This window comes from Lingula anatina, chromosome 4 (assembly GCF_051362555.1).
Source record: "Lingula anatina isolate TDL-2025a chromosome 4, LinAna3.0, whole genome shotgun sequence".
Taxonomy (NCBI): domain Eukaryota; kingdom Metazoa; phylum Brachiopoda; class Lingulata; order Lingulida; family Lingulidae; genus Lingula; species Lingula anatina.
This window is the reverse complement of record NC_141770.1, coordinates 17,148,404-17,163,814: the sequence shown is the minus strand read 5'-3', so window position 1 is coordinate 17,163,814 and position 15,411 is coordinate 17,148,404. Positions and strand designations below refer to the sequence as shown.

The 15,411-nt window shown below is 37.5% G+C and overlaps 1 protein-coding gene across 4 annotated transcripts in view; it reads right to left on the bottom strand.

The window, feature by feature from the left end:
* Positions 1–11,750: 11,750 nt before the first annotated feature.
* The window catches only part of LOC106179341 (uncharacterized), a 38,834-nt gene continuing 35,173 nt past the window's right edge, over positions 11,751–15,411 (bottom strand). For all 4 annotated transcript variants that reach the window (XM_087011311.1, XM_087011315.1, XM_087011313.1 and 1 more), the window contains 5 exons: positions 14,910–15,089; positions 14,391–14,549; positions 13,859–14,027; positions 13,464–13,561; positions 11,751–13,186 (listed from right to left, as the gene is read on the bottom strand). In XM_087011311.1, coding sequence (XP_086867437.1) covers positions 13,137–13,186; positions 13,464–13,561; positions 13,859–14,027; positions 14,391–14,549; positions 14,910–15,089 — 656 coding nt within the window. In that variant the 3' untranslated portion in view covers positions 11,751–13,136. The remainder of the gene's footprint in view (positions 13,187–13,463; positions 13,562–13,858; positions 14,028–14,390; positions 14,550–14,909; positions 15,090–15,411) is intronic.

Below are 15,411 nucleotides of genomic sequence, written 5' to 3'. Positions count from 1 at the left end.
TATATTAGTAATATAACACAAAGTACATGAGCTAAGTACACAAAAGTATTGAAATCAGCAAAAAATACATTCTGACAAAAAAGGATCCATTTCCCTTTATATCTTAGACAAAATATGTCACTTTTAAAAACGTGATTGAAAGAGTGCACCACTGATTTACCCCGTGTCAACAGTATAGACATTTTTTCCCTCTGACAGTCTAGTCAGATGCTCAATTTAATCTAACAGTTTAATCTAATTTTGTGTGTGAGATACAGCCGTACGGTACCATTCACATGCGTCGCCATAATCTACTTATGTTCGTAGATTTTAAGTTTTAAGTTTCTAGTCTTTGAATCCCTGTCGTGATGGAGATAGGTACTGCTGATTTTCACTTGTGACAGTTAATAAGCGGTTTAATAGGTCGTAATTTTCTCAACGGTTTAGAATAGGACACATATAGGGTAGGGCTATATCTTGGAATATTCCAGAAAATATGCCTCAAAATCTGAAAATTGATGCGTCGCTCACAAATTACTTTACCAAAGTTGACGGAGTACAATTAACTGTATTTGCCATTTTAATAATAGAGTTTTGCACATTATGAATGCATGCAAAAAAAAAAGCATTGCTGTATTGCTAATTTTCAAAATGCACTCGCAAGGAATTTTGTCCAGTGAGGAGTTTGAACGTCCTTGTTTAGTGAAGATGAATGTGAGGCGCATCTGTTGTTTATGAGAATTGGTTCGCATACTATCACTAGATTTGATGTAATGTAATTACCATGTCCTTTGGGATAACGACCTACGGCTGTATATAACCGTGCGAACCTTTCTAGGCTGTATTTCAAGATAATTAACCACAAAGCAAGATTTAAAAGTCTCAAAATTTGCCTAATTATTGTAGATTGTGCTATGCAAAACGCTCGTCGAAAAAGGACAAGATCCAGCGGAACGCTTTAATATGCAATGACCCCTTATCTCGCGAGGCTTTTGAGAAGTTACGCACGTGGACCTTCCGGATTAATTCAACGTGACGTTAATCGAGGCGAAAGATATTTCTGTTTGTTTCTAAACTGCATGAAAAAGAACTATAGTGTTCTTTGATAACGTTCAATGTTCATATAATCACCTCCGCCAAGGAGGTTATGGTTTCACCCCTGTTTGTCTGTCTGTCGTCAACCTAACTCAAAAAGTTATGGACCGATTTTGATGAAATTTTCAGGAACTGTCAGAAGTGGGCCAAGGAAAAGATGATTAGTTTTTGTTGGTGACCCGGATCAATAATCAATCAATAATAATTAAAAATTGCTGCCTTAGCGGAGGTCTGCGCTCTCGGAGTGTTTTTCTAGTTTTTCATCTTTCGCTACTGCATTGTATTGGCTAAAAAGTACACAAAACTTATCTGACGTTTTTGTCCTGAAAGATACATGACCATCACTAATTATACGTTCAGTAATACCAGGACAAAAAAGAAATACGAGGAAACCGCAAACAAGAACAAGTTATGTTTATCGAGTAATTATTGAAGAATACACCCCAAAGTATTAAGGTAATCAGCAGGTAATTGTGCTGTTTCTAACCCTTTTCAGTCCGCTAATGAAGAACACGCTATCCTTCTGCCAGATTATTAGCAGTTCCACAAATCCCGTTTTTTTTAAATGTTGACATTCGTCACGCCATGTCCTCATTGGGCCATGTCCGCATCGAATTGAAATCATAGCTATATAGCTACAGTAGAAACTTATTCAATGGGGAAATGGAACAATACAACATTGGTCAAAAAGGTTATCCCACCCCCAGTATCATGTGATTTTATTTATAAATAAATTATCACATCACAGGTGAAAATTGTTACAAATAGTAATTTTCATTCCAGATACCATAACTAACATGATTAGTGGAACAGAAAACACAAACTAGCGGTGAAGATATCAATATTTAATACCATTTATTCACATTTATTATATGTACCCCCTCAAATCCGACGTTTCACTGTGATTTCTACAGAGGTAAAGAAACGTCCATTACATTGAAAAGACGCCACCAAATGTCACCAATTTTACACACATTTAGCATTAGAGTGTGATCGTTATAGGTCACGTATCTAATAGCGTGTGTGTCCACCGCGTACTGTAGTTATCTCCTGTGGGCGGCGCGGATATCTTCGCCGCTAGTTTGTATTTTCTGAACCACTAATCATGAAACATGAAACTAGGGGTGGGACAACCTTTTTAACCAATGCTGTATGTTTTACAAGATACGGTTTTCAGTTTTACAATCATTACGTTTCTTTTCATTTTTGGTGTCATTTTTTATGTGATGATATATTTTTATTCTGGAAGAAACTGATTTATATGTTTGATTATTTTTTTTGCATTTTTATCAACTGCTTCATGTTAACAACATAATATCATATCCATACTAATAACTTAACTGTTAACCAAACAGGATGCCAAGTATCTAATAAAAAATTGTTCTTTCTGTAAAAGTCTTCGCTAAATTAACTTAAAGCGTACCACATGCGCTCACAATCTGCCTACATTGTACAGAAATATATATTTCACAGTAAGACAAACGCTGCGCCTCAAAACTCAAAACCGACACCATTAATAGCGTGAGTGGCGTTCGTTGTCCCGGTGAGGTCATGCTGATCAGAGTTTCAAGCGTGGAGAAAATTGACACTTTGATTAAGCGTATTTTCTTGTACAGCCCCGAATCGCCCCTTGGGGGAATAATGCGGAGAACTAAGCAACTCAGCAACTCATGCAATCTTTCCCACCATCTGATAAGTCGAACAAGTGAGATCGGGTAATTTCCATCAGTTGGAATAAAGTGACAGGCCTTTCCGTAACACGCTCCGTTGACAGAATGCACCCATGGTTTTAACAACCAGTTCGATGCTGCCCTAATTGAATTTGAGGCTATGGGAATTTATTTTTGATTTATTGCATCGTCTAACTGTCAAAGTTAAAAGACATTTCTCTACCTCCGTTATTTAAGTGCCGGACTGCCATTGATTTGTGAGTGGGTATAGAAGCAACGTTTTCGGAGCCAAGATGGGATTCTTGTTAATAGAATGTATGCTGCCGCTTTCATTTTCACTCGGTTTAACCGGGACGTCTCCATGCTCGTAAATACTTATCCAATTCGGCCAAGAAAAATTTCGCTGTAAAATATTTTGACTGAAATAGGATTTTTGTAAGGGGCAAAATGTTGCATTTATTCTCTGTCCTAACACAAATCGTTGCACACCTGGGCCCCGTAAATCGAAAGCATCGGGTATGCGAATAGCGATATCACATAGAGGCTACAGTGTATTATATGGGGAATCGAGACGTTTGCGCTCGGTCGCAATGCGCGATGCTTTCCAGTCACGGGGTCCTGGATCGCATCAAAGTAGTACCAGTTGAAATAGTGTAAACGGGGTGCGTTGACTTGCAGCGGAGGTGTGTACAAAGCCACTGGTATTGTTGCTCACTCTCGTTTCCTGGAGCCTCGCAGTTATTTCCCGTATTATAACTACTTTTTGGAGGATTTCGGTTCTCGAGGTCTTTCTTGTAAGTGATTAACAGGACAATTGACCTCAGATTAATGTGTGCATCGATCAAAAATAAGTGACATTTTGTGTAAACCGCCGCACTACTGGGTCTGGCCTTCTATGCGTAATTCTTGCTGCCGATTAGACACAGCTCTTCCATTCACCGATAACGATGGTCATATGATACGTACTTGAATAGATAGCAACTGGGAAACGTTGGATAGTTTGGTAGTAATAAAAACCGAGTGATTTTGCGCTCTTTTACAATTTTAGCCCTTAAGCCAAAGGATAGTTAAGCTTTTTTGACCTTATACTTGTACGTCATCATGTCGCATTATTTAAACGATTTCTCTTTAACTAAACGATGGGGGTTTCTGGGATTTCCTGTTTGTTTCATGACACGATATGAATATATGCGTATAAAGGTTTCCGTGAAGTGTGTACTCATAATGAAACCGATGATTGTGTTTTACTTAGAGGGCGTTTTTCCTGAAACTCGCAGGATTTAAATTCCACGACTGCCCCGGTGGTGATTATAATACACACCGGGTTTACTTATTTGTCAATCAGTGTCTTAATTTACTTCTTGGAAGCTTTAAGTCGCTTAATATGCAACCTGTCTAAAACAATTATACTCGACTTTGACATCTACACGACCAAGTGAACTCTCAGATATGATGTAACAGAGATCAAGTGTCAGGAGGCACATAGGGACCATCCCCAGACCCTATCGTACTAACTGTGGATCGATTTATCTCCGAGGGGATTTTGGCTAAATTGCGATCAACTTAAGCGGCTTAGATGGCTGTCGCGCTTACTGAAGCTGCTAAGGGGTAATTAATTATCGTGTAGCAGCTTCAGTAGGCGTGCCAGACATCTAAGCCGCTTAAGCTGAAAGCCATTTAGCGAGAAACCCCTCGGAGATGGATCGATCCTTTTAGATATATCTAGATATGGGAACCCAGTCATAGACCCCATTCCCATAGATTTTAGATCGATCTATCCCTGTGGGGGGTCTCACTAGATTACTGTCAGCTTAGCCGGCTTAAGCGTCTGTCCCGCAAACTAAAAGCTGAAAGGGGGTAATTAACTATGGTGCGCGCTCGGCTGACTGCAATTTAGCGTGAACCCCCAGGGAGTTAGGTCGATCTAAATCTAAATCTCTGGATCGTTCTAAATCTCTGGGAATGCACCCATAGTGGTTGTTTTTCTCACCTCTTTTAACCTCGTATTTAACCCCAGTATATGTTAAAATGAGTGCTTTATATTACATTTATATTCATCTGTCCGCCTACATGTGGATTCCGAGTAACTACGTCAAGGTGAAATTGTGTTTTTTTTTTTCATTCGGGCTTACTTTGCTCGCAGGTGTTTATTTTTTAACACGGGACAAGATTGATGAGTGTACGCCTGCATCATAGTAAGCACTACAGTCATAACATAATTATGCGTACTTGACGACACTAATGTACAGTGAATTCCTGACCCCCCCCCCCACCTCACCTCACCCCACCCCTACACTTCATTACGCCCATTTGTATCTGAACCACTGATCAAATGATATTTCAGATTGTGCCTATTTCAGATGCTCTAGAGGTACATATGTAATTGGGAATCACACTTCTTTCTTTTGAAGAAACAAATGTCTCCTAAAATGTCCCATAAATAACGATTAAGAAATCTTGGTCTTATGGTGACTTTTCCCTTTCTCTTTTAAGGATTTTTGTTTTAAATTTGGGACGCACGGCTCTCAAAACTTATCATGACCTATCAAAACGTGTGTCGGTTTTCTGTTGAATTTTTGAAAGTATAGTCATCGATGACTAGAAGCTGCTAGCCACCAAACAATTCACTATTAGACAAGCGTATTTTATCGTTGAATGGGACATGATTTCTGAAGTATTGTCTGTCATTTCCATTTGTGTTGAGACGATTGGCCGCCAAACTCATACAAGTGGCGGGAGTAAATAAGTGGTAAATAACGAAAACATGGGACATTTAAGATCACAGGCATCCATCCTATTACTCAAAAACCATTGCTGACAAGTCAGGCAACAAAAATCATGTTGAAAATTAGACAAGAGTCCGAGGTCACAAATTGGCAAATTTCTTTTCTGCCCGATCAATTGCAATCTGACATGTGTTGATTCCTTTTGGTCACCAAATAATGAACGAGTCACATTCTGCCTTATAATCATTCTAAATTGAATACAAAACAAAAAATAGATGAACCAAAAATGATAAAAAAGATGAGTAAGGAATGTGGACCTAGTGATTTGCACTTGGTCTTCCATTGTGTAGGCAGTGGAATAACTCACTACAATACCAGAACCAGAGGCAGAGAAGCTCCCCAGATTTTGACATTTCGTTAGAAAAATACTTTTGTCGTGGGATTTTATACCTAATGAATAAGGTGAAAGGGAATCTTGATTTGAAATGCTAGCTAGGGAACGCATTTTTTTCCTTCCGGAGATGGCTTTTGGGGTCTATTTAGACACATGTTGTTCAAAACAATTGCCAAAACAATTTCAGGATCCGACCGTTTGGCTTACTCACAGAAACCGCATTGTGTTTCACATACGTCTGTTCTTTTTTATGAGTCCTTTAGAAAGGACAGATCATTTCCCCCAAGTTTTATCTTAATGTCATCTTGGCTTCCGCTTAATCTCCGTTGCATTCCGCAGCTCTTGCAGACCGTTGGCAAGAGTGGTGCAAAGTACATGCAAACTTGGCACACATTGTCATAGGCAATCTGATATCAGAAATGGAATAACCACTAAAACACTGAGCTGTTCTCTGATGAATTCGTGAATGCTTTGAACATTAAGAGTCAATGACTAAATGTCAACAAGGGGGTGTTAATAGCCATGAAATAACCGAGTTAAAATCTCTTCTTTTGGGTTGCATCTGAAACAAAAAACGTCTATTAAGTAACTTAACGACGTGATCCTTACTTAAGAGATTTGGCTTAAATGTCTCTTGATGCGTTTTGCCATTTATTAACTCAACTTTGTATCGCTTATGACCAATTTTCGTGGTGACGTTAAAAGTATTTGAGGATCAATCTCACGTTTCAATTTTTATTAAGGGGAAATTCAATCTTGAACGAAACCTCGGAGAGCGCTTAATGCGAAGAGGCCATGTTTTCTCCCTCTCTACGCAAATGTTTTACACACAAGTCTGAACTAGGGTAACTTGATTAAGATTATTTGGAAGACAAACGACAAGGTTTCGATTCAGAAGTGAGATATGCACATAGATCTGCTTTCACGTAAAAAGGTTTGTTACCATTTAAAAGTGGTTATGTAGTATTCACATATGCGATACAAGTACATTAACAATATATATGTAACTATACGTGTATTTTGTACAGACGCGATGCAAATCTACCATATTTATAAGGCTTTATCTGGTCCATAGTTAAACTTTATTGCACTGGATTTTACTCACTTACAGGCATATCTATCCGTTTGTCTGTTTGTAGTCTAGCAATGCAAACGTGGTCAGAGACACAAAAAGACATTTGAATTCGCTTGGGACGAGGTCTGGCTATTTTGGTCCTCGCTTCTTTTTACTTTTGAACTACAATAATATTATTTTTCTTTCCAGTCAAAGAAAATTTGCTTCTGCGAAAGACCCACATCTTCAAGCTGAACGAAATAACGCTTGATAAATAAAAGTTCCCATAAATGGTTTTAGAGTTAAATTTAGGCCTACGCAGATTTCATCAATATGGCAGATCTTTATCTCCAGCAACAGTGGACTGATGTCTACTGGTACCTTCTGCTTAGCAATCCTGGACCTTTCTCTCAGCCAGAATTAGCTTCTCTCATTTATAACTATCCCTGAATTAACTAAATAGAGGTTCGTTACAAAATAGCATAAACATAATTTGAAGTGGCAAATTGACGTTTATTGCAGTCCGTTGTAGGGGTTTGTGTCTCTTTCTTGTTCAGTTTGTGGCATCTTCCGAAAAAAACGTCTGCAAAAAGTATGCAACTTAAATATCAAACAATAATTTTTAACCATTAGGCCTTTATCTTTGAAATATGTCAAACATCGAAGATAGCGTTTAAATTTGGTCTCACGTGAAATAAGTTTTAAAAGATTTGGTCGTGAGTCATATTTACTTTTAATGCATTTCCTGACAATCTTCCAGTGCTTTTAATCAAGCTGGTATTGAAATATTCACTTACCATGTGATGTGTGTAAACAGTATTTTTTTGATTAAGGCTTTTTTTTTCGATAAAACTGCAATCTTCATGTTTACATGTTTGAAGAAATTTAGAATCCATTTCACCGCAAAATTTCATCCTTGAGGTGACGTCATGCGTCCTATTGCAAAAAGTGTCGTAGAAGGAAAAACTGCATCATCTTATTATGCATTTCAGATAAGATGGTTAAATCATACATATTGAATTATATCTGAACATTAAGTGGTATTTATGTATTTTATGAAACCTTTTTAACTGTAATTAATTAAAAGTTAAGTATTTTGTTCTCCGATGGCCCGGTGGTTTTGGGAGTGAGAGGGCATCTGGAATCAGTGTATGATGAATTGCTTCAAAATGAACAAAAAGAGGACATGAATTCGACACTACTTCTAGTATATTTGATTGTGCTTTGGCACTTTTCGGTTGACTTGTGTTATCCTTTTTCTTTGATAGAACATATACGGCACGTGTGCAGACTCCTGAAGCCTCTGTTTGAACCCCATCCCCACCTCCATATTTGTTGATTTATTATTTTTTTGTTTTGTTTCATAATGAAAATACGGTTGTTTCTCGAAATAGTTCTTCTTTCGAATCTGAGAATATTTTTGGCTGTCGTTTAGATCGCACCGGTAAAACTCTATCAGTCAAACGATTATGGCATTGATGTAATTCCACTATTTCAACTACTTTAAACTGCTGGTGGAGATATTGATATCCACGACGTTTAAATCTTTTACAACCGGTATTTTTCTTCGGACAATTCAAAATAGCTTTCGACGTTGGAAAATTGAAGGACATCGGGATTATTAAAAAAGGAAAAAAGATTGAATGGTAAATCGATCCTTTAGACGTCAGTCGAAATTACAGTAACAGGAAATAAGCACATTAAACCTTTCTTAGGGACAAGACTGAATGAGGCTCAGCCGATTTCTTCTCAGATAACGAAATAAAGATGTTGATTTTTTGAATGGAAATACGCAAGCGGAAGGGTTGGGCGAAACACACAGCATGCACCCTGCGAGGCATGTCGCCACTACGTGACGTTCGCCGGTTTGTCAACAGGGACATGAATGAAAAAAAGAGACCGGGATTTCCGGGGCAGATTGGAAAAAGGCTTGGAGAGAGTAATGAGGAGACCACTCATACCGAGTCCCTGAAAATTGGCGCAACATCAACAGATTTACTTCTCCAGAGTGATGAAATAAAAAAAGGAAAAACAATCTCAATGGGTACCCCTGGCGGGTAAGGTACTTTTAAAATGTGTACCATGGTCTACACAACTTTTGGCGCACATGGCCACTGTTTACTGGGCATGACATTTTGGTTTTGGTTTTCCAGCCTGCCTTCATCACGATGTCCGTAAACCCAGGGTCTTCACATTGTGTGTCACACTGTGGCGGGACCAGGGGAAGGCACAACGAGCACGTTCCCCATAGCTTTAAGATACCGCCTTTTCTCCCCCCCCCTCCACCCCCACCCCAGAAAAAAGTATGAAAAGCGACATCTAACAGCGTAGAGTAGTTTTCCAACACCAGTAGCCTATAAATTATTTTAAAAATTGTCCTGTTTATCCATATACTTGCTACTTTCTAAAAATCCTTTGCCCCTCCCTACCCAATCCCAACAAAATCCAGGATCTGTCACTGCCAGTACTTTGACTCTTAAGTAGCGTGCCGCTTGCACCTCCCTGTTTGTCGACCAGCGAAACCTTATCTATTAATTCTTAATTTGTTGAAGTTATCATCAGCTTAAGTACATCAGTTCATAATAATGTTTTCCATTCTGAAGAATAATCTAATAACAACTTATAAGGACCGGAATGCTCTGTTTTACTGTAGCGATTTGTTATTCTAATTCAACAATGTAAGGCACTATTCGATTATCATTACAAATCAAATCACAGTATCAACTTATTTTCTTAGTGCCCAAGTAATAAAGATCTGATTGAAAATATACACTAATTCTTAGAACCTATATAAGGTAGCCATTCCCGTCATTTGCCACTTCACTTTGAACAATGGTCCGCTTGCAATGATAATTTTAGGCCAGTAAATGAGCAAATTTGTCCCATTGAAGTTGGGGAAAATATGATGAAAAGTTTCTCAACTTAATCCGGGCCAGTGATGGGCCAATACAACACAGATAATTTCCCACTGGAATCCACCCAATGGAAAAGTGCTAAAATCCACAATGGCCGCCAATGCATAGAGGGCGATATTTCAATGGGTATATCTGAGTACCGGTAATTTATAAACTTATAAAAGGCATCATTTATAATGAAAAAAAGTATGACATTTCATTTGAAAATAGTTTGAACGTCATCAGTGGTCAAGATCATGAATATATGCAATATGCCAAGGCATATCTTGAAAAGCATCAAAGCATCTTAATACAACAACATTTTTTTTCACAGAAATGCAAATTTAATGACTTTTTAACTCCTTCTGAGAACTGCATACAAAAGGGCTAAATGTGAAATGACATATGTAGTTGACAAATGGTAAAATATTTAATGTAAAAGTCAAATCTGCATGGAAACAGAGACACCCTTGACATTTGGGATCCCCCTAAAACACAGACAAACTAATTAAAAATATCCGTTGATGATTAAACCCATGATTAGGTTATGAAAGAAAAAACAATAGTTTGTTAATCATCAGAGGTCAAGGTCATTGACATTGGTAATATTTCATAGGTTTTGTCTCCGGTTGGATCGCCCCTCTTATCCTGGTTGTGAAATTCAATGAAGGACAAACGATTCGAAATGGTCAATAAAACTCGTGCCTCGGTTTTCCGCCTAACATGCTACACAAGAAATTGGCATGTAAGGTCGTTACCGAAGGCGAAAAACCACTCGTGCAAATTCATTTTAGTTAAGCGTATATCTAATTTTACTATTGTGTTATATGCAACATTTCCCTTTATTATGTTTTATTTATTTATTTATTTATTTATTTATTTATTATTATTATTTATTTTTTTTTTTGCTGAATTGTGTCTTTCATATTTACAAGTATCATTTGATTTTTGTTTAGATTATTTTGGTTAGAGTTAGGTCGGTCCAATTTTAGTGGAAATACGACTTTATCAATCAGTGAAAAAGACATATGCAGTGCAACCAGATTTCCTATGGCATCATTTTAAAATCTGAAAAGTACATTACAGACGGCCATTATGTTGTCACTAAATGGGAATATGAGTAGCGATTCAGATTTATTTCAATGTGAAACAAATCAGGCGTCTAGGTTAGTAGCTCTTCTCACATTCAAAAAGATATCTGTAAGCTAAAACCCTACGTACGGAATGCATTGTAATTGTAAAAAGTCAATCGTGAACGTTTACTAACATCACACACACGCATACGCTGTTTCTACTCCTGAATGTCATTCCAAGCTTCAGCGTCTCTCGGAAATTGCATGGAATTTTTGCTGTTAATAAAGCTTCCGATATTATCAGAAACCCGCGATGCCTTTGGGGGTATTAACATTGAATGGGCACCTCTCGGGTATAAACACCTGCAATGCAGTTGACTCATTTCTCTCGGGACTAACTTTCCAACTACCATAACAGACTATGTTATCTTACATTTATCACGCAGGATTATTCAACGTGTGCTTTTGAAAAATCATTGAACACACAGTTTAAGAAGTCTAGTAGTCTATATGTTTGAAGTAGTGCAACTTTTCTGCCGTGAGTCCCAGTCGTGTTGATCATGAGCTCACTGTTAGATCAACAAACGCCACGTGTTAATGGTTTTTAAAGCGCCAGTATTTACCTGTGTCGAAATTGAACAGGTGCATCCTTGATTTTTTCTCTTGAAGTATAAACAGGTAATATATCTGCACATTGCCGTTCTATTCCTAACATAAAGGTTCTGTCACTCTCATGGTACATGTACAAAAGGGGAAGCGTTAAAAATGTCCTTGAAAAATAAAAACGGTGATGCTTTAGACAATCGCCACACCTCAGATTTTCTTTCAGTTCTGTTCCTTTATAAACAATAATGAAAACAAAAACTTATCGAGATGCTTTATTTGGAATCACAGAGAGTATACAAAGGGACATAAATACTCAACCAAAAACGCACGGCATTGCTACATGTGCAAGGTGTTATTCATTTTCCTCCAAACATTCTTAACGCAACAACTTCTCCGCGATTCTGTTGATTTCATTAAGTATTCCAAGAGATCCCAAGGAGTTTGGAAACATTGTCACCTAGTGTTTACATTCTAGCGCTAGAAAAACGCTGACTTTACTATACGATTGTACCAGTACAAGTAAACGTGCCTGAGACCTGCTCATGACGTCACAGTACGGCCACGCCCCCAGACAGCAATAACTGTTGAGATCAACCCGCCGTGATCTTTGGTCTAAGTCTAAAATTTAAAAAAATGAAAACACCGCAGGAAATATCACAGACAGTTGTATGTGAAAAAAATATGATGAATATATCTAAAAACTTGAAAAAAGTTATTCAAAATAGAATTCAAAAAACAATATCAAAAGGAATACGCCAGAAAGATATACATGTATCTATTAAGTGCACGTGCATTCCATGCTGCTCTGTATCCTCCAACATACGCTTTGCATTTTATAGTCACAGTAATGACTAGGTGTACGTTGTTTAATACAGCCAATACTATAAATATGAAAACAGCTTCCAGATGATATTTTTTTTTCCACCATGGTTATCCTGTTTCACAAACAAAAGTACACTGTATCTATAAGAAATGAATTTTATCCCGAAAGGCTTTTTTTCTTTATGTGAGCACTTACTGTATTGTATATTGTTTAAACCGATACAAGTACGGTAGACAAATGGATTTCCTCCCAGCTTGGAGAAATTATTTGTAACATACGGCAAGAAAAATATGCAGCATTGATAAATAACAAGAAAGTCCTTATGGAAAATGAATTACCATCGGTATCACCAATACCAAACAGAGCAGCCTGACATTTGTCTTGTTGTCACTAAGGAAACTGCACGATACACCATGAGGCACGTCCATAATCGTTGTCCATAATCACAGTCCGTTATTCTTGTATCCGTATCCATTGTGATATCCAGTTTGAGTTATCAATTAGCATTTAAATTTTCCTTTACCCTGTACCATTGTCCATAAAGCCATGTCCATATCCATTATCTTTTGTCCATTTGTCTAATGTCAGTGTCAAGGATAATTACGTCAGAGGTCAAGTGTCAGTGAATGTCATGTGGTCTAGTTGTTTTTGTTTCCATGCCATCAAGGTGAAGAGATACTTGAACTGTAATAAAACACTTTCTGCTTGTCATGTCAAGTGTCAAATGCTGTGCAGACAATGTCAAATGCCAAGTAGACCATGTCGAGTGTCAGTATGTCTTTGCTGTCAAATGTCCAAGTAACGAACCTTGAGTCAATGACTTTAAGGCATACTGCTGCCGTAGGCACCATGCCCTGTAGTTACGGTGCGTCCTGAGAGAGAAAAAAAAAAAGATGCTGTACATGACAGGAAAAACAGTTCAGATAATTTTTTCTAGTTACTCTCACAACAGAGACACTGGCATAGACTAAATGAAGATATTAATTACTAGAAGATGATGACTGAAAAATAGAGTTACTTGGCTGCTCAAAATATCCAGTGCCTAAATAGTCATGAATTTAAAACTTAGTGACTATTATTTCAAATCTGTTGAAATACTAGTATAGTTATCATATTTTGTGTATGGAAACTTCTAAAAAAAACCATTACCTTTGGCAGAGTTGAGGGATGCTCTAGAGCTGTTACGGCTGTCCGCAAGTTTTCGCTCAACTGTTGGATCTTTGCTGTCAACCTCTGCAGGCTCATACCTAGTATTGTCAAAACATTTGATTAAACATTGGTAACCCCTTTAAATCTTTCTTAAGAGTTAATATAAATAGGCATATACGTGTGCCTTTTGTCTCACTATTTAAACAGTGTGTACATTTTCAATAGCACATGCTGATGAAAAAGTTACAAAATAATCGTGTATAATAAGACAATATCAAAACTCTACTGGAAACCTGTAATTATAAATCAATACAGATGTTTAATATATAATATACTTGCACTACTGTACTAATATGCTGACCTAGGTAGAACATAAATGTTGTAATAAATCATACCAAATGAGAGGTTTGTACGTGTCTTTGGGATCCTTGGCAGTTGCCTGGGCTGAGTCTGACTCACTGTTAGAACTGCTAGACCCAGCAGCATTTTGCTTCGGGGATGCACACTTGTCTTCAGGGACTGGTGTCATCCCGCTCTCAGGGGAGTGACGTTTGCCATAGGACTCTGAAATTCAAGAGGAGGGTGTCGAAATTTGAATTCATTTTTGTAAACAGATACACATGTCCTGGAAAGCAGTTAGAATTAAGATGAACAGACAGCAAATTATCATCATATTTCATTCAATTTCATACCGCTCAGTTCCTTAAATGTAGGAAGTTTCAAGGGTAACTGAAATCATGATTCTGCTGAGACAGGGAGCAGCAGAGGTGAGCTGTTAATAGAAGCTGTTAATAGAAGCAACTTTCAAGAAATCACTTACATATGAGGTTACTGGAAAAGACAGAGCCATGCTGATAAAACAGATTAAGTTCCAGTAAGTAAATATTTTACTCAAGGTGTATTACATTAGATCCCATTTCGACTCACTGAGATCAATGGCAGATTCCCTGGGAGATGGCATTACTTTCTTCTGCTTCTTCTTATTCACGACAATGACAATGATGACAATAACTACAATCAGCACCGCTGTCCCACACACTGCACCCACTATGATGTAAGTCATAGCACTATTGCCTGTGTCTTTCGCTGAAATTACAGAAGCATTATATTATAATTGAAATTAATTGAAGGTATGTACCTGTATATGTTTTAATTGAAAGCCCATTATTAATCCTGCTTTCCAACACTGTTAAAATTACAAATAATACTGGATAGAAAAAAAAACTTTTTTTTTGAAAATAAAACTGCAAGAAAGGATTACATTTTTAATTGTTTCCTTTATAACAAATTACAAGTGTGATAATATGTTAACCAATGCCACTGCAAAATCAAAATAATAATAACAATAACAATATTTTTGAAGCCTTCCTCCCAACCAATGATAATGTGCCACATGTATAGTATACCATTAAAACTGCTATTATATAATTAAAAAAAAAAACTCACTACTTGGTCCTGTGGGAGTAGCATACGTCATTGAGGCAGCTGAGATGGTTCCTCCATTGGGTGCAGTCAGGGTGAAAGTGTTTGCATTCACACTGTTCTGTAGAGTGGCCAGAGCAGCTCCAATTGATGGTTCTGAGGCACTGGTTGGGGCCAGTAGGTCAAAGGTCACAATGATACTTCCTGGAATGTTTTGAATGTGAGATATTTAATGGGTCTCAATTGATAAAAATACAAATAACCTCTTGTAACACCTTGGTTTACACCATTTACCATGTTTTTGACTAAGGATAGAAATATTTAATCTAGAACATCTAGAGTCATTATAGCAAAATTACAAGGGTAAATGTGCACAGCAAATATGGTTGACCTTGCAAGAAAATTATTTTCAAGTGCTTTCTCCTAATGTTATAGTTTTGCAGTGTCACCTCTCAGTTTAAAAGTTTACCTTCACCTGGCATGCATGTTGACCTCCATCTGGCATGCATGTTGACCTTCACCTTGA